This window comes from Staurois parvus, unplaced genomic scaffold, assembly GCF_062004578.1.
Source record: "Staurois parvus isolate SC_StPar_1 unplaced genomic scaffold, SC_StPar_1.0 ptg000133l, whole genome shotgun sequence".
NCBI lineage: Eukaryota > Metazoa > Chordata > Amphibia > Anura > Ranidae > Staurois > Staurois parvus.
Genome location: NW_028317929.1, coordinates 15317501 through 15341231, shown reverse-complemented (window position 1 = coordinate 15341231; position 23731 = coordinate 15317501). Strand labels below are relative to the sequence as shown.

The 23731-nt window shown below is 41.7% G+C and overlaps 1 protein-coding gene across 3 annotated transcripts in view; it reads right to left on the bottom strand.

Moving 5' to 3' along the window:
- The window catches only part of SEPTIN8 (septin 8), a 160358-nt gene that overhangs the window by 53298 nt on the left and 83329 nt on the right, over positions 1 to 23731 (bottom strand). For 2 of the 3 annotated variants that reach the window (XM_089673050.1, XM_089673048.1), the window contains exons 3-4: positions 13467 to 13662; positions 1390 to 1576 (exon numbers count right to left, since the gene is read on the bottom strand). In XM_089673050.1, the coding sequence (XP_089529176.1) occupies positions 1390 to 1576; positions 13467 to 13662 (383 nt within the window). The remainder of the gene's footprint in view (positions 1 to 1389; positions 1577 to 13466; positions 13663 to 23731) is intronic. The other variant, XM_089673049.1, reaches the window with a different exon arrangement.

The window sequence follows — 23731 nt, the reverse complement described above, 5'->3', positions numbered from 1 at the left end:
CCCAAAGCAAGCCACTTGCTATGCAGGCACTTGTGTGGGCTCAATCCCGAGCCGGGCTCAGGGTGCCCATTGACATAGCTGGCAGCACTGATCGTTCAAGAAAAACGTAACAGGTTGGTTGTACACAAGTTGATTGAGAGATCAACTTGTGTACAACCGGCCTGTCGATACATGGATTAAAATTCAGCCTGTCCCTGCTCCTAAGACTCTAGTGCAGAGACTTCTTTGCATAGATTATAGAATAAAAAACAGTGGATTAGCCCATGCTGGGCAAAGAAACATGTTCGGTTTATTACCCCCAAAAGCACATACATTATCTTTGCTTTCTTTGTTGCCCTGCTCAACCATTAGCAATGTAGGCCCTTAGTAAGCTCCATAATGCTCTAGCTGGGGCTTACACAGGATTTAGGAGTTTTCCCATACAGATAGGGCAGTCCAGGGCCAATAACCAAAGATCAGCGCTGACCACTGTTGAATAAAAATGTGCGCAGCAGATGTTCTCTCTTTTCTAACACTCCGTCTCTCTGACTGAAACCTCAGACAAGAGGGAGTGAGTGGGATAAGTCACTGACTAAATTAAATTAATTTACTTGTGTGCATACATTTCAGCACAAGCTATTGAGCTACGTAAACAAGAGTCTCTTCACAACAAAGTACATATGGATAACTTGGATAAGGTGAAAGTGATTCTAAAGGCTTTTTTTTTTTTTAAGAAAAAATAATTATGTCTATACTTACCTGCTGTTGAAGTGGTTTTGCACAGAGCAGCCCGGATCTTCCTCTTCTTGAGTCCCCCGTCGGTGCTCCTTGCCCCTCACTCCTGTCAGGTGCCCCCACAGCAAAAAGCTTGCTAAGGGGCACCCACTGCTCTGTGTGTCCATTCACACACGAAGCCACGGCTCGGCTCCACCGCCTCGGCTCACTGGCTGTGATTACAGCAGTGGGAGTCAAGGACTCCTGCTTCTGTCTCAGCCAATGAGGAGAGGGAGTCCTAGGATAGCAAAGACTCCAGTGCACATCGCTGGATTGAGAGGGGGCTTAGGTGAGTATTGGGGGTGGGGGGGATGCTGCACAGAGAAAGTTTTTTATCTTCATGCATAGAATGCATGTAGGTAAAAAACCTTGAGCCTTTAGAACCACTTTAAAGGATGAGTTCACCTTTCATAACATGTCACACCCATAAAAAAAATATATATACACACTATATCACCTATACTATATGGTCTATTCAAATTCAGTGGGTATACCCCACATAAGCAGCCAACACAATATTGCAGGTTAGAATATAGAAACAGGGCAAAATCCAACTTGTTTTATACCACGTAACAAGCATGAATGACTTCATGGTCTGTTAAGCAAAAGGAAAAAGTAGTCAGAAGTTGCCACTACCTTACTATCCAGCTTCTTCATGGTGACCAGATCTAAAGATTTCAGGGAGTGCCCAGTTGGCGTAATGAAGTACAGACAGACATGTATCCTAGAGTCATGGAAGTTGAAAAGGGATCGCCGGATCTTCAGCTCTTCTTGGAGATAATTCTCAAACTGAGTATCAATGTAGTCAACGACTGACCTGTAACTGCACAAAGACACCATGTAAAGCTGCTGTTAGGGAAAAAGCATAGCAATCACTTTGCCAGTACATTTGAATTTTACTATATACCATCCTGCACCCATGGAACCAAATCTGTAACATAAAACTCACACAGCTTAGATGGCTGTGATTGCAAGATTTTAATGAGATGTGCAGCTGCCCCTTGTTTCAATATACTATCAGATGATGAGAGAAAACAAACTAACCTATTTTTACTATACGAGGTGTTAATAACTGTGGTCATAGAGAATGACACAACAATGATGCAGCTGGGCACAAAGTTGATCTGGCCAAGTGTAAGAAAAGGTTTCGAACAATACAATAGGGTTTTAAAGGCTTCTTGGCACATAAAGTGTTAAACTAGCCAAAAGCCCAAGAGGTGATGTGGGTCAGATTGTTGCTCATTACTAAACAATGCTGCGTCTGTGTTTTAGTCCAAAGCACTGAAGTTTTCCTCCATAGGCATCAATGGGAGTAAGTGTGGGGCAGAGCACACGCGCCCATGAGTTCAGCCAAGTTCAAACTTTCAAAGAACACAGTAGTAGCAAAGGGATAAAGGGACCAGAGACAGTCATGTCAAGAAATAAGAAGGAATTTAGAAGCCATGTCACTTTAAAAGCAGTAACTACAGCCATCATAAAAACAGCTGAACATACCGGTCAGGGAAATTGCAACTCTTTCATAGACAAATGTAAACCCTTAGGGATTGGCTTGAGGTCTGCTATAAAGGTTCCTAAAAAAAAGGGTCTGATCTTATTTTTTTCCAAAATAAATAAAGCCAGTCTTGTCCACCTGTCACAGATCCCCCACACGCACACGCCCATAGCGGCTAGCTAACCGAGGCACACACGTGCAGCCGTGACTTGGGGTACAAGGTAATAAAGGGGACTTAATTTGAATATATATAAAACCATATATAGGATCAGCCATGACACACTTTCACAGCCCGCACTACCTTTGGCCACCACCAGATGGAGACTCCACTCCAATCCAGCTGGTCGACCACACACTGGCAGATACAAATCTTACACACAATCTGATGCACTGATTAGAGTTGAGGACCAGCTTAGTAATTACACACCCTTCTAAGGTCCCTCCAACTACCTACAGCTTGAACCACGGTGTTAATCACCCTTCCACTGTCCACACCCACCCCCAAACCAGACACACCACAAAAGGTAGCCTGCCACCACCCAACAGTTTATCCGCAGAACGGTCTGCTGGGACACCGCACACACACAGATCTCCATCTGACCGATCTGTTACCTTTTACAATCTGCACGCAATCTGCCCACACACAGTGCAATTGCATAGAGATTGGCAATGAGCTTGACCGAGCGTTTAAAGGTGCTATCTACACATATACAATCTAATCTCTCCAATCTAATCTCTCCGAAGATATGAGCACGTGCTTAAATACACAGAAGTCACTAATTAATGTTAAGATTTAATTTCCCAAAAGTGGGCAGTGCATAAAATATGTACAAAATATAAAAAGTTACAGAAATACAAAAAATACAAGAAGACACACAAATGACTATTCACTATAAAATAAAAGGGAATAAAAGACAGAAGTAAAACTTTACCAGGATTTACCCAGCGACTGGAGCAAGTCAGAGAATCAGCAATCTGTTGGTCGATCGAACCAGCTCCGTACGAATCGCAAATGTCCCAGTGTCCGGATACCCCATTTATGGGGATATGGACGTAGGCGGGACATTAGTCCTCGGCCAATTGACCATCGGGGGGGTGTTCCTGTACCTGCCCACAGGATATTCTGGGTGTTGACCTGCCCAGGGCTGGACTGACCATCTGGAATCTCGGGCACTGCCCGAGGGCCCGGGGTCAGTAGGTGGCCCCATGAGATGTCCCTGGTACCTTTTTCATAGGCTTTTTTGAGTTTGGGCAAGGACACAGGGGCCCCATGATCCCCTATTGCCCGGGGGCCCCATGAGTTGTCAGTCCGCCCCTGGACCTGCCCAAGTTCAATCGGGCCAAGGCTGGCTTGAAGCACCAAGTCGGGGATTGGATTTCCAACACCAGTGCATCAGTCCGATTGCGACAGTACCAAACACCATTCGAATGTCGCCATCCAGCGCCACCTAACCATTTTCTGCATTTTCCTGGCCTTCTGTCTAAACCACAAATATGATTTTTAGTGCAGATGTCGCCTACAGAATGCCCTACAAGAAGGGAGCATGTTCATCTCTCTGCAACTAATATGTGAGCTTTTATGAGAGATTAAACATACCCCTTTTGATGCATGGAGGAAGCTGGAATGTCTGGGGCCACTTCCTTTAAACTGGTTTCACCAGAAGGTGACAACCTTATTAACACAAAAGGTGTCACATCCCGGAAGCCGGGCTTTTCAGCCTAATTGATGCTAATTGCACCTCATGTCCCCATTGACAAGGACTGAATACATCCTTAATGACAATGTAATGTCCCTTCAGAATATACATCCTTAAAGAAAATGGAATGTCCCTACAGAATATACATCCTTAATGACAATGGAATGTCCCTCCAGTTACGATTACATATTGCTACTGATCACATCTTACCTACTCAAATCTGTACATTTATGTCACATGCACGTTACATCATTCACATGTACGTTACACCACCAAAAACAAAATATTACACTGAGATAGCTTGATTAATATATGTCCTGATGGACAAAATCTTTGAACCTCTAGGCCAGGGTCTCTCAACTAGGGTTCTGTGGAACCCTAAAGCTCCTCCAGAGGTTGCTAGGGGTTCCTTGAGCAATGAGCAATTTCTCGCACTCAAATGAGTAACCACTGACATCGATGATCTTTTTAGCCATCTGTAAGGGGAGTAGTTTTTTCCCCTATGACCACAAACGGAAGGAACATTCTTCGCACTGACCATCACTACTAATGTACTGTGAGCTGTAGATATAATAGCAGAGATTCCCTAAAGCCAAAAAGTTATTTCAAGGGTTACTACATATTAAAGAAGCTGATCTAGGATAATGCGATCTAGGAGGGAAAAACAGGCAGAAAACAAGAAGAGCCAGGTATTCTAATCAAGTCAGTTTGACCAACTGTGCAGCATTTAAAAGTAGTCATTCAATTGTAGTTAACGGTTCTTTACGAAAAAATCTGTATAGGAGTGATAAAAGCTGGGATGTTTCAGACCTCAGAAGAAAAAAAACGAGAAAAAAAAAAAAAAAAAGACTGGAAAGTGCAAGAACAGATTTTTTTTAATGCCCAAGTCTCCATCAGTCCACGTTTAAGCAATTTTTTTTTTTTTTTTTTAAATGGAAGAAAATTAGTTCTGTTGCTGCACTTCCTAGTAGCGTATTTATATGGACGTCTATCAGTTTTAACTGAATACAGAGATAAAGAGACCACAAAAACTGCATCTGTGACCAGAGGCTCCCTTTCTCTGAGCTATCTATTAAGAGACGAATCACTCACGAACGACCCGCTTGTGTATGTAAATTTTAATTTGAGCCCATGTGAGTCAAAGGCAGTTCATGGGTTAAAGTCTTGTGGTACCCTGGTAGCAATCAATCATTCGAAATGTTATTTAATAAAATATGCTTCCACAATGAGCAATTATGAATCCCTGTAAATGACTATAGAAATCCGTAGCATTTTCGCACCATCCAGCCCCACTGCCAACAGCCTGTCAAACTCTATGAGAGTCTAACAGCTGCTGCGGCTGGACTGGGCACCACTCGGTAGTTACGTTTAATGCTGTATGTGTTCAGGGATCCAGGCAATCTGTGTATTTGTCCCTGAGCACATACTGCACTAAACACAAGAACTGCCCCATACTCAGGTTGCCGATAGCAGGGCTGGATGGTGCAACTGTGCCTTTAACCTGCACCTAAACCTAAGCATCATACTCTGACCAACGCCCAGTGTAGTCATCAGACTGGTGGTCAGAACTCAATACCCTCATCGGGAGATTTTTCCATCTGCACTGTATAGCGTGAATGGAAGAATTTTTCTATAATAGAAAAAAAAAAATCTGCTAGTGTATGGCCAGCCAAAAAAAAAAAAAAAAACAGTCACTATAAACCACAGAAAGACAGACGAATGGATAATTGTGATGTCCCAAGTGCTGGATTACTGCCACATTTACAGCAGCATTGGGGGCAAATGCTTTGGGGTTCAGCACCGCTTTCAGTATAAAATGTCCCAGTTTACGGTAAAATTACCACATTGTCTATTAGAATTTTACACTCTAGGCACAGTATTAATGACTTAAATTGACAAAGAATTATAGAGTCCACGTATCAATACAGAAGAAGCCACAGGCATGTCATGGCAGAGCCAAGATTTACTAGAAAGCATGTAAGAGACACTTGTGACAGATTTATCTCTCTCAGACACAGAGCTGGCTGCTATGCTTCAGACAGTTCAAATATTTCTGAAGAACAGAGCTCTTCAGAGAACATGGAAAAGTGTTACCTCTATTAGTTTAATTACAGGGTATGACAGAAAATAAAATATGGCTGCCTCACCTGGCTTGGGAGACAGAATGAATTAGGCTACACAGTAGCTGACAGTCAGGGAGCTTCTTCAGAGCTAAACTGCAATTTGTAGATTATATATATCCTGAATAAATTGGAGGTATTGTTTCCTTTTACCACCTCACTGACCTCCATGCCGCATGCAATAGAAACCACAGGAAAAGGATTCCACACATGTTGTAGTATGCCTGCAGTCTTACAGATGTGACAGACTCAGCTAACAAGGCTTCAATGTATGCAGCACAATCTGTCAGGGACTCTGACAAAGCTGAACTGGTCGGGTTTGTTATTTTTGCTTAAGCTTTCTGTGTTTTCATTGTATGCACAAAGATAACCCATATTACCACGTTTTCTTTGACACCACTATGACAGAATGTTTGCGGCTGCATGTGTCCATGCACCTTATACTAGACAAATATTCCAAATGACATGTTCATTTCTTGGTGCAACTGCTCTAGTACCCCTAGAAGGGTTAGTGCATCCCAGATCCTACCGCTGTGACTTCTGCTGGTCTGAATGTATGTGTTAATAGATGTATAAACATGAATGTGGAATACTATATTTGGATGCACTAACCCCACACAATTTAGGTGTACACAAAAATGTAAAGTAAAAAAACAGTGCAACTTATGAGTCCTTTCTCATACACACAGTCCGAAAAATCGTCCGAAAACTGACTTTCAGCCTGTATGTACAGCTCCCTGTCCATTAAAAGCTAATCTCTGTCAAATGGGCATACTGGAAAAGCAACATCCTATCAGCAATCGCAGCCAATGACTGCAAGCGCTGATCAGTGTGTTCTGGCGGGGGGGTCAGTCTCCTGTCAGAATACAATAGTTCAGTGAGGGAGATTGGCAAACCAACATTGCTTGTTAGTATAGAGATCTGTACTTTTTTTTTTTGTTCAGCCCAAACTTTAAAAAAAAAAAAAAAAACTAAAAAAATCTTATAGTGTGCCCCGCATTAGGCCTCATTCTTCCAGGCATATCGATCTGTACACCCATGCAAAAAAGGCCACCTTCACCCATGCGAGATGCATACAATCTGCAAGTGTACAATCCAAACGCACACGTTCCTGTGTTAAAAATGGCTGTGTGCATATGTGGATGTTGCAGCAACTGTCAGCTGGAACCAAACAGAATCAGCAAGGGAGAATGTCACCAGCACACCCGGCATCACCAGTATGGGTCCAGTTTTAATGAACGATCACATAGTTACAGCAAGGCAACATTTCGGAGTCTCGCACGACCCCTTCATCAGGCATGTGACGGGATCCTGCGAGACTCCGAAACGTTGCCTTGATGTAACTATGTGATCATTCATTAAAACTTTTGGACCCATATTGGTGATGCTCGGTGTGCTGGTGACATTCTCCCATGCATACAATCTGTTCACATCTTTGGCAGGCAGTCAGCTGCATGGACCTCCACAAGCTCCTGGAGCGTACATCCACGCAGGGATCAGGACACAGAGAGTGTGTCTTGATCAAAGCATCAGACCCACACAGATGTACACCCAAGGATGGGCATGGAGATCCATGCAGCCCGCTGCCTGTCATTGATTTGAACAGATTGTCAGCACTGGGCTGTGTGGAACACCCCTGCATCTTGCGCGGGTGAAAACAAAACTTCCTGTCTCCTCATATCAACAATCATTTCTCCATTGTATCTACTGAAGAAGTAATGGATTTTGTACATACTAGCCTTCACATATGCCTGCCTTTGTTTATCTCGATTATATGGTAGATTGACGGGACTAGTAGTTTACAAAATAATGATGTGTTCAGTCTTTTCATCTCACAGGATGTGAAAAGGACACTGCATTTGTAGCAAGATCAACAGGTATCCTGTGCTTGGTGAAATTGCTCTTAGCCAAAAAAAAGAAAACTAATGCAGTCATCACATCTAAGGACTGGCAGGTGAGATGTGAAATTTCTGGGCCAGCAAAGACAGTAATAAGACACTCCCAGAAGAGAGGACTATGGCATGCAAGGGGGGGTGCAATGAAAATCACTCTTTCAGCAGTAGCAAACTTGCTAGCAGGAGGCACATTGCAAGTCAACAATAAAATCATGTAAGTAAAGGAGACTCCAAATAAGCAATTAAAATACCTGGTGCAATTTTTTTAAGCCAGTAACAGGGTCTCTTTAAAGCCGCTTTGTAACTTATTAAGGACTCTTGCACACTGCAGCTTGAAAAAGCTCAGTTTAGTGTTTTTTTGTTTTTTTTGTTTTACAATCTTGCAAAAAGGTTTGTAAACAAGTGCCACGTATAGGAAAATCTGCATTTTTGGTCAGCAATTTACTCAGTGTGCGCACAAATGCATGCGAATACGCAAATGAGCATACATATTAATTCATTTTTCCTAAGAATATATTGTGTGCACAAATGTGCACATAAAAAAGCACAAATACATGCAAAACAACCACCTGAAATTACATTAAAAAAGCAGATGCTCAAACATCAGTACTGTGTGCCTAAGAGGCTAAAAAGCCATGGATTGCCTTGCTCAACAAAAATGGCAGAAACTCCAATATGGGTGGTTGGCTGTAGTGTGAGAAGACCACCTAATTTCAGGTTCACCTAACCATGACCTTTTCCAAGTACTTTGTTAGTGTCAGTAGCAGATAGACTGAAAGCCTGTCATTAAGAGGCATACTACATCACCGGGCTTGAGGAAATGATGGCGTTCCTTTTGTGTCAGGACATTCATTAGAGGTTTATACTATTAAAGGGTCTGGTTTATACCACTGTTCTACACATTCCTAGAATGGTTCCTCAAAAAAACACAAACGTATCTAGAATAATCACACAGGAAAACCGATAACAGCTTGCAACCTATAATTAGGAAATCACATTTGTCAGGTTGAGGAAAATATTGCAGTCCTGTCTGACTTTCCGTCTTTGATCTATCTAGAGTTTGGCAGACTGAAAATACTCACTATAGTTGCCAAATAGATGATCAAGTTCATTGTTCAAGAATGTAAAGCATGAAATGAGGGCCAGTTCAGGCAGTTTGTGTGACTTCCTAGATTGTAAGCTCTAACGGGCAGGGCCCTCTGTTTCCTCTTGTACCAAATTGTATTGTAACTGTCATGTCTACCTTCATTTTGTAAAGCACTGCGCAAACTGTTGGCGCTATATAAATCCTGTATAATAATAATAAAAATAATCAGGTGATGATCAGCAAATCTCAATAGCAATGAAACGGATGTAGCTTTTGGTCAGGTTTGATATTTATGCCCAATTGATATTATATTTCCATGTTAATGAGGATCTTTGCGCCTTTCTTTAGGGTCTTCTCTCTTCCCTCTCCTTACACAACTACACGGTCCAGCAGAAGCCAGTCTAACAATTGGTTTCTGTTGCACAGAGAGGGATATAGACAGATCGAAATTCAGCCAGTTCAGCAGGAACGATCTATATGTCACTACTTCAGATGTCAGGCATCCCACTCTCAGATGTTGCCCAGCATACATATATGAAATAGAATCACCCACAATGGTGTAATTCCACAGAGACAACTAATGTAAAAAAATGTAAAACCACTCACATTTAAACTGGGTTTTCCGAGCGCGTCTCAAAAAATAAATCCAGCTGTAGAAAAGATTGGCACAGCCGATGTTCATGATGTCGTCATCATAGCCTGAATGAGGTGACCTCCGGAGAGTGGGATGCCTGACGTCTAAATTGCTGGAGAGGAGTGCAGCTCTAACATGCTTGTCATGACCCCTTTGCTACCGAGGGTCATGGCGTTTTGGTAAAGAGTTTTTCCTTTTGGGCACAGAGGATCACTTCACACAGGGAAAGTTTGTATTGCTGGCATAAGTTCACATTGGATCAGCATATTCACAGGAATGGAGGACTGTTCTCACATTTTTGGTTTAATTTTTTTTTCACATTGATTGGTGTTCGTACAGAAAGTTTGGAGACCCTTGCTCTAACAAATAAAGGGCCAGTTTACGATGTTTCAGACTTTAGGGGGACCAGACTGTGGCCAGTGAGAGTAAAAAATATTTTGGTATTAGTGAGACTAAACCATGTCCCATATCTGGTAATAGGGAGAGGAATAATGGCCCATTGTTGGTGACAGAGGGGGGAGTAGTGCCTCATCATTGGTGTTCGTGGGAGGAATAGTCCCCCAAACTTGGTGTCAGTGGGAGGAATAGTGGACCATCATTGGTGTCAGTGGGAGGAATAGTGGACCATCATTGGTGTCAGTGGGAGGAATAGTGGACCATCATTGGTGTCAGTGGGAGGAATAGTGGACCTTCAATGGCGTCAGTGGGAGGAATAGTGGACCATCAATGGCGTCAGTGGGAGGAATAGTGGACCATCAATGGCGTCAGTGGGAGGAATAGTGGCCCATCAATGGCGTCAGTGGGAGGAATAGTGGCCCATCATTGGCGTCAGTGGGAGGAATAGTGGCCCATCATTGGCGTCAGTGGGAGGAATAGTGGCCCATCATTGGCGTCAGTGGGAGGAATAGTGGCCCATCATTGGCGTCAGTGGGAGGAATAGTGGCCCATCATTGGCGTCAGTGGGAGGAATAGTGGCCCATCATTGGCGTCAGTGGGAGAAATAGTGGCCCATCATTGGTGTCAGTGGGAGAAATAGTGGCCCATCATTGGTGTCAGTGGGAGGAACAATGGCCCATCATTGGTGTCAGTGGGAGGAACAATGGCCCATCATTGGTGTCAGTGGGAGGAACAATGGCCCATCATTGGTGTCAGTGGGAGGAATAATGGCCCATCATTGGTGTCAGTGGGAGGAATAATGGCCCATCATTGGTGTCAGTGGGAGGAATAATGGCCCATCATTGGTGTCAGTGGGAGGAATAATGGCCCATCACTGGTGTCAGTGGGAGGAATAATGGCCCATCACTGGTGTCAGTGGGAGGAATAGTCCCCAACGTTGGCATCAGTGGGAGGAATAATGGCCCATTGTAGGGGTCGGTGGGTGGAATGGTACCTTTTATCAGAGGGAAGACTAGTGCCCCAAGGGTTGGAAAAAGATAAGCAAAGTGCCACATCCATCCCTAGGGCAGCAGTTTGGAGAGCACTGTGTTAGAGCATTGTATATGTACAGGATTTTTACTAAACGCACATCTTATTTGCTGTGCACTTCTTTATTACTGCGCAACAATTTGATTGTTTATGGAGAGGATTTACATTTTTTTTTGGTGCACTGGTGCGAAAGCTATTTGTACAAGAAGATTACAGTATATATTAGGAGTTGACCCACAATTTGTACATTATATTTTCACTTGGTGTGTGTATTTAATGCTCATTCACAGTTTGGAATTTAGTGCTGCATTTTAAGTAAAGTTTAGGCTTGCTTACTGGAAAATATGGCTAGCTGCCCTGTCTCTAAGGTTTCTAGGGTCGTGAGCGCAGTACTTTAAAAAAAAAAAAAAAACAACAAAAAAAAAAAACTTGTAGACTGTAGTACTTACCTGGAGACATCACCGGTAGTACTTCCTTTTCCAACAACATCACCTCAGTCTTCCAAGTTGAATGCACACCATTCAACCAGGAAGACTGAGGAAATTCTGCAAAATGTAAGGCATAATGGCTCCACCCCTGAGGGGGCATTGGCACAACAATCTTTATTCATAGAGTATTGATGAAGAGAGTGTTCCTGATGTTGTTGCGACTCTATGCATCATAACAATACACATCAGAAAAATGTATATTAAAAAAAAAACAAAAAAACTAAGAAAACAGGCAACACACACTGAGGGAGCCTGGATGTTGGGCTTTTTGGCATTCTTGTGTAGTATTCACTTTCTGACAGCAGGGCTATGCATAAAAACTGAACTAGGCTAAGGGTCTCCAGCACTACATCGGTATTTCCTTCTAGACTTTATCACTTGCAACATGCATTCTACCCTCAGAAGCCTTCTAGTGACAGATTTACATCTCAACACCATGATTCTGCCACCTCCAAGCTTCCCAGCGCTATACAGCCTTTAGTCTGAATGGTAAAGAACTCAATTTTCGCATCATCAGGTTGCAGAACTTTCTTTCAGCTCACTTCAGCCTCCCAAGAGGATTTCGAATCCCTCTGCACTGCATAAGTTAAATGCTTGTTTGGCTGAGGGGAAAGGAATAAATATGAATACTTCCCTTATTCCTAAATCCCCCAGCAGCCAGCACTCTCCTACTTTCCCTGGCCCTCTCCATCCTCAAGTACAATGCAGGACTGCTGTACTGTACTTGATGACGTCAAGGAGCTGCAAGCGGCCAAGTAGCAAAGTGCCGTGCCTTTAGGGGACCAGTCACACAGAGAGGAGGAAGCCTGCGAGTAAAGGTTAAGGGAAGTATTCCTTTATTAGACTGATTTAATTATGCTCTGAAGAACATTCAGCGTTAAAGTTTGTGCAAATCCCTATTTATGCTCAACAGGTTATTTTTAATTTTCCTTGATTTCTACATGTAAATCAAAGATATGCAAGATGGAAAAAAATGGTATTCATATACTCTTATTAAATGCAATAATCATATACAGTCATCGAAATTCAATATTATTTGTGATAGTGGTCTCTTAAAAGTAAGAGTCCGACTTGAGAGAAGACACCATACGATGCCTGTTATTACCTCTATTTGAAAGTTAAAGCCTTTGTGATTGGGGCCCAACTTTCCTGACTTTATGGCCAAGCCTTGCCAACTGCCACTGCCACTTAGGAGTCTCAGCAGCTTGGGCTCTTATGAGATAGCTGAATTGCAGTTTAATGGCTTTCAGCCATTAAGTCAAGGAGAGTCTAACCCAGCAATGGGCAAACTACGGCCTGCGGGCTGTATACGGCCCGGCGGACCTTTTAATCCAGCCCACGGAGCGTGATACTGTCAGGATGGCTGACAGGATGTGTGTAGGCGGGGAAGCGTGACAAACGCGAGGGGAGCTAGGCTCCTCTCACAGTCCGCCCTGAAGACAGGAATGGCGCAGGAACACGGCGAGAGGAACGTGCGGAGCAAAGGTAAGTGAATTGACACAGGGGGGACTTGGGGACTTAATATGGGGGATGAATTAATATGGGGAATGAATTACTATAGGGGGGTGAATTACTATGGGGGATGAATTACTATATGGGGGATGAATTACTATATGGGGGATGAATTACTATGCTTACTATGGGGGAATATTACTATACTTACTATGGATGACACATACACCATTCATCTACTCTTGGTCCGGCCCCCGGGTCCAATATATGAACCCATTGCGGCCCTCAAGTCAAAATGTTTGCCCACCCCTGGTCTAACCCAACTAACAAAGTGAAACTAAATCAAAGTTTAGACTTTCAATACAGTTCCTACCCTACCATCCCAGATATACCAAACAAAATTGCACCATCTCTGATGCTTGCCTGTCATCTTTGTTGATCTGATCTCCAAAGCCCACAGTGTCCACAATCGTCAGTTTCAGGTGTACATTGCTTTCCTGAAGTTCATACGTGCGAGGTCGTAAACGAACTCCGTTCTCATAGTGGCTGGCTTCTTCTGTCTCAAACGTTGTGTTAAAGAGTGTGTTCATTAATGTGGACTTTCCAATACCGGTTTCACCTAGGAAATACATAAGGTAATTTAATTATGCACACTATGGTATCATATCTAACATATATACACACACACACATACATATTTATTGCAACTACTAAGTTGTCATGGCTACACAAGTTATCTTTTCACTAGGTGATCCTGCCAGTTACCTACTTCCTGTCTTAGGGTAGCAATGCTTACTTATTGCACTCTATCAACGCAGTCACCCTAGGTTGTTCACTCTTAATTTGAACTACAGAACACCTATTTTTTCCTATCTCCATAACATTGGTTGGTGGGGGTGATCTATAGTTAACAGAGCATAGAGCAGGGCTGATACCACTGCTTAGGATGTTAAGATGTTCAAAGGATTTTTTATACAGTACAATCTTTCAACAGCTGAATGTCCCCAGTGGTCTTATCTAGTTAATATAAACATCTATTAGAAGATAATTCAAACCATACATAATACAAACTGCAAGAAAGTGACATAGGAGTTGCCCAGCACAGTCAGTCAGATTCCAAGCATTTTGTAGTGAAAGTTAATAGAGAAGTCCAATTCCCATTTAAAGAGAAACACTTGCATATTTTCAGTATTATTCTAACATTTAACAAAGATTTAACAGTGTTATTCATTACAAATCTTTCACATCTTTGATTAATTGCCTATCCATATTTTAATTATTTTTCAGCAGATGTTCTAACTTACTCTGTGAAATCCTGTTCTCAACCAAGGCACAGTGGAGAAAATCAAAGTAACACACATATGCTGTTATCGCCCTCAATTAAAAGTATACCGAAAGGAAAAACTTTATCCAAACGTTTTGAAAAAAAAAAAAAAAAAAATTTCAAAATAGGAGTAGTGAGAGGTTAGAACTGCTGTCAAGTTTAATAGTTGTCTGTGTTTCCGCTACAGAGATTCACTAACTGCTCTGATCACCAACATCTCTGGGAATTAAATGGATGGTAAATCCAGAATTCTGAGTTGTTGCCAGAATAGGAGTAAAGCGGGAATGTTCCAATGGGGACACTTGCTCTCGTGACATGTCTAATTAGTTAGAATTACAAAGATATCTTCTAAATTCTTGCCAATTATATAGAATATGGCAAACAACTAACAGTTTTAACCCCTACTCAATGCAAAATAAAAAAAATAGTTATGGCCTTAGATATATCTTGGGGATCACAAAGGGTGCTGGTATCCATGTACATCATTTGATGAGGGGCAGAAAGCTGCCCGTCAATTTTTAAAGTGATACCTTTGTACCTATGGCCTTAAAGGCTAAATCCATCTTAAAAAAAAAAAAAAAAAAAATGCACACATTTTTGCAGGTAAAAATGTGCATTAAGAACTGTACCAGCACAATCTTCCTCCAGCTCCCTGTCCGTACCTAGGTGGGGTTTCAGTTGGAGAGCTGGAGAAAGTGTCAAAAGAGTACAAGTGAGGTGAGCACCACACTTGTTTGCCATTGACAATCACAAGTCAGTCTGGGACAAGTCAGATGGGACTTGTAGCAGGGATGTTCAATTTGTATTGCCCGAAGCACGGGACATGTAGTTCCGGGCACAGGGCAGGTAGTTTCTTTTAACCCTTTAGCCCTGCTGCAGGCAAGAAGCAGGGCTCACCTGTCAGGTGAAAGCATTCAAGCAGCAGTGCTGCTGCCAGCTGCTTCCACACAGCCCACAGTGCCAGCCTCCTTCACCACTCCGCGTACCTCCACCTTGCCCCCTATGTCTTCCGGGCTCTGCTTGCCCCTCTGCGAGCCCGGGACTGGTTCACCGGGTGCCACCATGTAGAGGGGATGGAGGAGCATGGGCACATCTGCTCCCCTCATCTTCTTGTTCTGACCCGGATGTCACTTCCAGGTCCCCGTTGACAGATTTCGGGCCATCGTAGTCAGGGAAGAATGTAATGCAGTGCGATGTGTACTGCATTACATCCTGTGGAGTACCAGTGAGACATCCAGGGCCTTTTAGATGATGAGAACCTAATTTTAGAGAATGAGAACTTGTCACCAAAAATCATCACATAGGGCACTTTTGTCCCCTATGTGATAAAGAAAAAAGTGAAGATTTTTTTTTTTTTAATTGTAAAAACTTAAAGTTAAACCCAAGCACTTCAACCCACCCCCCAAAAAATGGAGGCCTCCACATATACACATGTTACTTACATCCACGCACACCAGAGTGAGAGCAATAATTGTAGCACCAGACCTCCTCTGTAACTAAACTGATGACCTATAAGGGTCTTTAAAAGCATCAGCTATAGAAAATATAGGGTACTAAAGTTTTCACCATTTCAGGAAAGCACACAAATTTAAGGTTTGACATGCTGGATATCTATTTACTCAGTACAACCCCTTTTATATTTTAGCTAAAAAAAAAAAGGGGGGGGGGTAATTTATTGCATTTTTTTGCCCTAAAATGAAGTGCATTTTTTCCACCTTTTTGGTAATATCATGTAAATTGGAACTACTACTATTTTATTCTCCAGGGTCTCTGCTTTAAGAAAATATGTAATGTTTCGGGGGTTTTATGTAATCTTCAGGCCTAAAATAATTTTTTAAATGTGTGCAAAAAGGGCCCTGGCAGCAAAAGGGATAAAGGATAAGCCCGACACTGAAAGGTCTCTCCCCTCCCTGCTAGTCCTCAGGTGTGGTGCTGGAGACAGGCAGGGAGGTGAGAAGGAGAGAAACAGTGCAATGTTAAAAATATTAACCGTTTAAGTGGCCATATAGCCTCTTTTGTTTTTACAAGCCCCAGACATTCCTAAAAGCACCTCAAAATTTAAAATACGGTTTCGGTTAAAATGTATTTGGTTTTATCTGGACAAGTAGACTGTCATGAAGGACAAGTAGTTTCTTTTTTTTTTTTTTTTTTTTTTTAATTTCCACAACCCCGTTGTAGTTCGTTCATTCACAGATCTTTGGAATGAATGTTGCAGCGGAGCCCTGCACAGCATGACAACTTAAAAGGTAACAGCAGCTTGGTCCATTTGCATCATATTAAAATCTAAATACAGGTGTGACATGGTGCAAAAGTTGGAGTTAGCCTGGAAAGCTACACTCCAAGCAAAATATTGAACAAAAAAAACACACCCGCATAAATGAGTACACTCCTTTTGAAAAGTACAATTTTAAACACTATCTCAATGAAAAGAAGAAAAAATTCCAGTTTTGACAAAACTGAGTTTTCTAGAACATTTGCTTAGCTCATTACATGAAAGTAAGGTTAATAATATAACTTTGATTACAAAATCTTCAGTTTTAATTAAATTAGTCAATGCAAAAATGAAAACACCTCACAACAAAAACTGCTACATCTAGTATTTTGTATGATCTCCAAGATTTGTAAGGACTTCACCAAGTCTAGCCATGGAATGAACAAGTTGGCAACATATTGCAACATCTATCTTTTTCCATTCTTCAAGAACAACCTCTTTTAGAGCTTGGATGCAGGATGGAGAGTGATGCTCAACTTGTCTCTTCAGAATTCCCCATAGGTGTTTGATTGGGTTCATATCAGGAGACATACTTGGCCACTGATTCACTTATACCCTGTTCTTCTTTAGACATGCAACAGTGGCCTTAGATGTGTTTTTTTTGGATTGTTGTCATGTTGGAAAAGTGCATGACGACTAAGGGCACGAGTGATGGTAGCATCTTCTCTTTCAATATAAAACAGTACTTCTGTGAATTTATGATACCACCTGTAGCAAGCGTGCACACAGAGATGGACACGAACTTCCATTTGGGCAAAAGACCGTTCATCTTGTACAATTATCTCTTTCTCTCCCTCTTTCCTCATCCCCCTCCATCTCTGTTGAGTGACATGTGGTCTGTTTGATGCAGAGTTCAAAAAGGCATCAAGGGCTTCCTGGCTATAAAACCTCACCAGCTAGGTGCCCCCCTGTCTGTTAGCTGTGCAATCTGGGATATCGTAAAAGTGTAAACCAAGTCCCTCACTGAACTTCAAAAGACCTTCCAAGGGGTCGTAAAACAGACTTCCTTTTAAAAACTCACTTTTTCATATAAGCTGATATCTTCACGTAGGACATAATTACCTAAATATGGAGCCCATATTCGGATGGCTCAATTTGAGACCATTCTCCTGGTATGTTGCACCCCTTATCTGACACATATAAGAGAGCTGGAAAGTATATCTCCTGAACCATTCAAGTCTATATGACATGTTTCATCTCTAACCATTCCGCAGATGCTGCTGAGTATTAATATACTAGTGCCCAGGCTGCCAAATGCCCCGAGAATGAGTTATGAATCATAGCAGCAGCTATGAGAGTTTCTAGTCATAACTTAGGGCTCCACCTACACCTCCCTCCCCAAAAGGAGACAATTGGTTTACTGCTCCAGGGAGGCACCCGGTGGAGATACTAGAAAAGTAATGGGAATAATGTATACGAGCGCACCTACAAATGCAGTGTAGCAGCTGTGCACCAGGTAACCATAAACCTTATAAAACAATAATATAAATCAAACGATGCAGCGCTGGACAAGAGGTACTATAGGTATATATATAAATAAATGAATAAATGAATATAAACAAGCAGTTCATATAGTGATATCAAGGTGACTTCAGGTGCTCTCATCTATTCCTATTCTCCAGGTGACAAGATGCTGTGCGATATAGTGCAGAAGAAATGCACACTCACCAGAACGCACAGTTTAATGAGCGTATATATATATATATATATATATATATATATATATATATATATATATATATATATATATATATATATATATATATATATATATATATATATATTGATCCCTTGAGGTCATCAGCTGGTCAAGGTAGGGTCTGGAATCCACTGGTCTCCCTCCAGTACTACTGGGTGTTATTGTTAGGACATCAGGATAATCCCTCGGATGTTAGCCTGTGGACTACTCCTCAAATGGTAAGAGCGCTCCTTCACCAGCAGTGAAATGGATGGCTATGAATTGATACTCCCCAAGGGAGTCAAAGCAGAGACATCTCCATAGTGTAGTAAGTTAGAATAAAGCGAGGATAAAGATCGATATAAAGATCAGTATAATGCAGGAGAAATCATGGACTAACCGTCCAATGTTAAAGATGGCCGCCAGAGCTCCGCGATGCTCCGGCGGCGTGACGTCACGGCGTTACTGGCTCCTCCTACGCGTTTCATGCACACGCACGTCGTCTGGGGGGATTTGCCAATCAAGGGGCTGACACCGGGGAGCGAGAACAGCCGGTGAAACCGGCTGCAGGCAGTACACCGCAGGATCGTGGGACAGGTGAGGGGCTGTTTTTTAAAAGTCAGAAGCTACAGGTTTTGTGACTATTTGTTTTTTATAGCTTTGACTGGAGCTCCGCTTTAAGGAATCTCTCGCTGAAATGCATTTAATAATTTTTAATAGATACATAATTGGATTAAATGGTGTTTTCCATATCTGCCAGGTGTTCGTCTTTAATGACTGCCGAGATAAGCTCAGCTAGCTTAGCCATTTTCAGTTCTGACCCACAGGTTACTATTAAAAAAAAAAAAAAAAAAAAAAAATACACAAAACAAAACTATACACAAAAATAAGGAAATAAAAAAACATTACCATTTATTTACAAGATCATGCACATTAAACTGTCATTTGCCCTTAATCCTGTATGTGTGCATAAGGCCCACTGTAGTTCAAATATTCTCACAACCATCATTTCTTATCAATGAATATTTAATAAGCACACTAGGAATTCTCCAGGGCTAATTTCAAATTATTATGTTAAGAAACAGATAAATCTAGGATTAAAATAACCTCAATTCTAGAGTTTAAGGGATTGTCACCATTTTGTTTTCTGCCAGACAAAATCTATCCTTTTTTAAATTAAAACAAAATTTAGATCAGAAAATGTAAATTAAGAAAAATAAACAAAAAAAAAAAAAAACATAGAAAATCCCAATGTAGAGCACATGAATGACTTGCAGCAGGAACACCACCTGTATCTACACAGAAAATCAGGCGTTTGTGAACTTGTCAGGCATATTTTGAAAAATACCTCGGTTTTGCTGACGTAGGGCTTCAGAAAATATTTCTTGAGAGGACAGGAGTTCACAGAAAGATTAAAGTTTACAGTTTCACCAGTGTCTTCATTGCCTCTTTATATATTTTGAATGGGCTGCAAAACACACTGAACTGCGGAAAATAGTGCTTGCGCTACTTTTAAAAACGAACTGCACAAACCGCATGGCACTGCGGTACCATGCAATTTTGTGCCTACAAACGCAATGCATTTGTGATCTGCATTTGGGTTGCCATTAACGATATATGTTGGCTCCTGCAAGCACATTGCAAGAATTGTGCTTTCATGCTAACCCCAAAGACATGCTGGCTCCTATCTAAATGAGCCCTAGTATGTGTATGTGAGATAAGGACCTTAGATTGTAAGCTCCTTGAGGGCAGGGACTGATGTGAATATACAATATATTTCATGGATGGAAAGCACTGTGTAAATGGACGATGCTACATAAGTATTTGTAATAAATACGTTTTGCAGTGCCAGGGTAACAGCTGTAACATTCTTGCCAATGTTTGGTAATGCATGCCAATAGGTATGCATTACCAAACACGCTATGCACACATAACTACAGGCACCAGTGTTTAGTTCTGCACACATCTTTCAAAAGGTTGGTGCCAGCGGTTATGCTAGCATGACTTTTTCAGTAAAGCATTCCTATGGGCAACAGATGTATTTTACATTGTATGCCCATATGCTGTTCTTTATGGCCATATGCCAGAGGCCTTACTACTCCTCCATTCAATGCTGTTCTATGAGTCAAAAAGTGTTTGGTGGTTGGAGAGCGTGTGACTAAAGTGTTTGGTGGTTGGAGAGCACCTGGTGTTTTTACTGTGTTCGCTACCTAGAGAGACATTAGTGCAGAATGCATAGTTACTTATCCCCGTTACAGTGAGGAACAGAAGTATTTGAACACCCTGTGATTTTGCAAGTTCTCCCACTTAGAAACCTGGCTCTCAAAGACCTGTTACTGTGCCTTTAAAAAGTCTACAAGTACAGTAACAGGTCTTTGAGAGTCAGAATTCTTGCTGTTTCTCAGGTGTTCAAATACTTATGTTCAGCAGTGCAAGACAAATAAATTCTTTAAAAATCATACAATGTGATCTCCTGAATTTTTTTTTAAATTCTGTCTCTCAGAGTGGGAATGCACCTACAATGTGAATTTCAGACCCCTCCATGATTTCTAAGTGGGAGAACTTGCAAAATCGCAGGGTGTTCAAATACTTCTGTTCCTCACTGTAACGGGGATAATAACTATGCATTCTGCACTAATGTCTCTCTAGGTAGAGAACACAGTAAAAACACCAGGTGCTCTCCAACCACCAAACACTTTAGTCCACATAAGAAGCACTTTTAGAAAGCTGCAAAAGAATACCATGCATTTCAAAGCAGTACTCTGCTTCTTCATTATGCATCGTAACATAGAACTCCAGGCATATTATTTTTTTTTCAATTGATTGTTCCTAAAGTGGTAGTAAACCCAAAAGCAAATATTATATTGTACCAATCATTAGATGTGGTGGCTGCATTAGTTTTCTTTTATAACCTTTCTTTCCTATATTTTCAACTGGGGATCCAGCCAGTAGGATCACCATACATAACTTGATAAAATTTTAGCCTGAAGTTTCAGTTTAACAGAACAAACTATGCAATGCCTGCAATACAGAATAATGCAAAAGACCAACACATATCTGCTCATATTTAAAAAGAACCTTCCCTCAATTTATGAACAGTTTGCAGCTCAAAGGCTAAATGAGACATTTGGTCTTTTCCGGGACACAAGGGTGGGGGACATGTTCAGATTTTTCATGACGACTCTGTTGCTTTTGGTTATGTTTCTGCCCCTTAAACACTTCCCGTCCAGCCCATGTATATAAAACGGCAGGACGGTGGCAGTGCAGGGTTGGGTGGCCATTTATAAATGGCCTTCCCGCCCCCTGCTTGAGCGCGCTCCCTGGGAGCGCACAGCACTGCGATCCAATGCCTGCTGTGTCCTCCGGACACAGTGGAACACCAATCGTTGTACGGGACCTCTATGTGAGGTCCTGATCATGTGATCACTGATTGGCCAATCAGTGATCACATGACTGTTGGACTTGCAGAATCCCCGAGGCTAATACCTACCCCTCTTAAAACCACCACCACCCCTTCAAAAACCTTTCCACCCAAATAAACACGCAACTCTCTTTCTGGTGTAAAACCGGCCATAGCAGCCATTTATTCAACATAACCAAACATAAATTACAGTAACTCACTTGATACCTGACAGTAAAATCCCAACCCGGGTCTAAGGTCTCTGAAGGCACCATTACTCCCATCACCAACTCGGCTGTATCTGATACCCAATGAAAGGCCCCCAGCCGCTACTACACCGCCTCGGGGACAATACTACCGTTACTTAACCCAGATACAGCCAAAATGAACTCCCACATTACCAACATGACCTTTTATTGGGAAGGGACACCCATACCTACGATGGGCCCAACCCATAATTCATCAACTTGTCACTCCACCACCGCCTTCAAAGACCCATCGACCCCTGCCAGCTGCCATGACAAATGAACAAACACTTCGGGACACAACCACTGTCCCGAGCCCTGAACAAACGCCATGAACCCACATAAAACAAATACCACGAACAACCCACCACACAACAAAACAACACCGGGACAAACACAATGATAAAACTATAACCAACACAACAAACAGAATACAAACCAACTTCAGGGCGGGATGGCGGGAGAAACCACCTCCGTGATGGCACAAGCTCCGACTGACTCCGACAAGACCCAACCCACCCATTTCAAACCCTGCAAGACCACCCACAATGCTGCGTACACCAATCAAGTAAGTAACCACCCCCCATCCCCTTTTCCTTGCCTAGACTCTACCCAAATTACACTCTCCGCCTCGTCTGCACGCCCCAGTCATGCTGGCCCTCCCTTATACTTCGCTCAGTCCAGGCCTTGACTTGAAGAGTAGTAAGCAAGATTTCACTTCTGACATCATTGCTTACTACGTGTGAAATCTGTGAATGATCACAGAGGTCACATGGTACAAGGCTATTCACAACAGCCTTGTACCATGTGACAAGCTGTGATCAATACAGTTCACACAGTATTTCTCAATGGCTACAAGAATGCAACCAGAGAGGGGAAATGATTGCTTTTACAGCCTTTATGGCTGTAAAAGCAATCAGTGTAAAAAAAAAATCTTCATAACCCCCCACAAGTAGTACAGTGTCACTATGGTGACACTGTACTGCTAGAGTGACAGTATGTAAAAAAAAAAATAATATAAAAGAATAGAATACAAGTGTAACAAAAAAATTTTTGAAAAATTATAATTTTTGGTTATAAACTAATTTGGGGTATTTTTTTTTTATTGCTAAAAATATAACTGAATAAGTTTAGGCCAAGATTTATGAAGAAATATTATTTACAAAATGTGTATAAGAAAAATACTTTTCAAAATTTTTGGACTTTTTCATTTATATAGCAAAAAAAATAAAAATCCCAGTGGTTAATAAATACCACCAAACTAAAAATTTATCTGTCTCAATAAAATGCTAAAAAATTCATACGGGTACAGTGTTGCATGACCGTGCAATTGTCATTTCAAGTGTGATAGTGATGAAAGCTGAAATTGACCTGGACAGGAGGGGATAAAAGTGTCTGGACTTGAAGTGGTTAAAGGCAGCCAAATTCCAGTCAGAGCCAACATTCTCAACAGTGCTAGTGTTTTCACTGTTAAAAAGAACTGGTCAGTATTAATAGAGAAAAAAATAAGCTGTCTTTTCCCTGGAAATGGTGCCTATGCCACATGGTACAGATTACGAAGAATGCAAGGAAATGTATATATTGTCAATAGCATTCGTTCAGATAGATTGATGACATATTGATGACTTCACTTCTCCTCCAGCTCTAATGGGCAATAAAAATCTAAAGGAGCCTGGACAGCTATAGTATAACACCAGGTGCAGTTACAAGGATTGGTCGGAATCTCAGGCAGAACAAATTCCAACAACTTTTTAGACCAAAAAACCTTG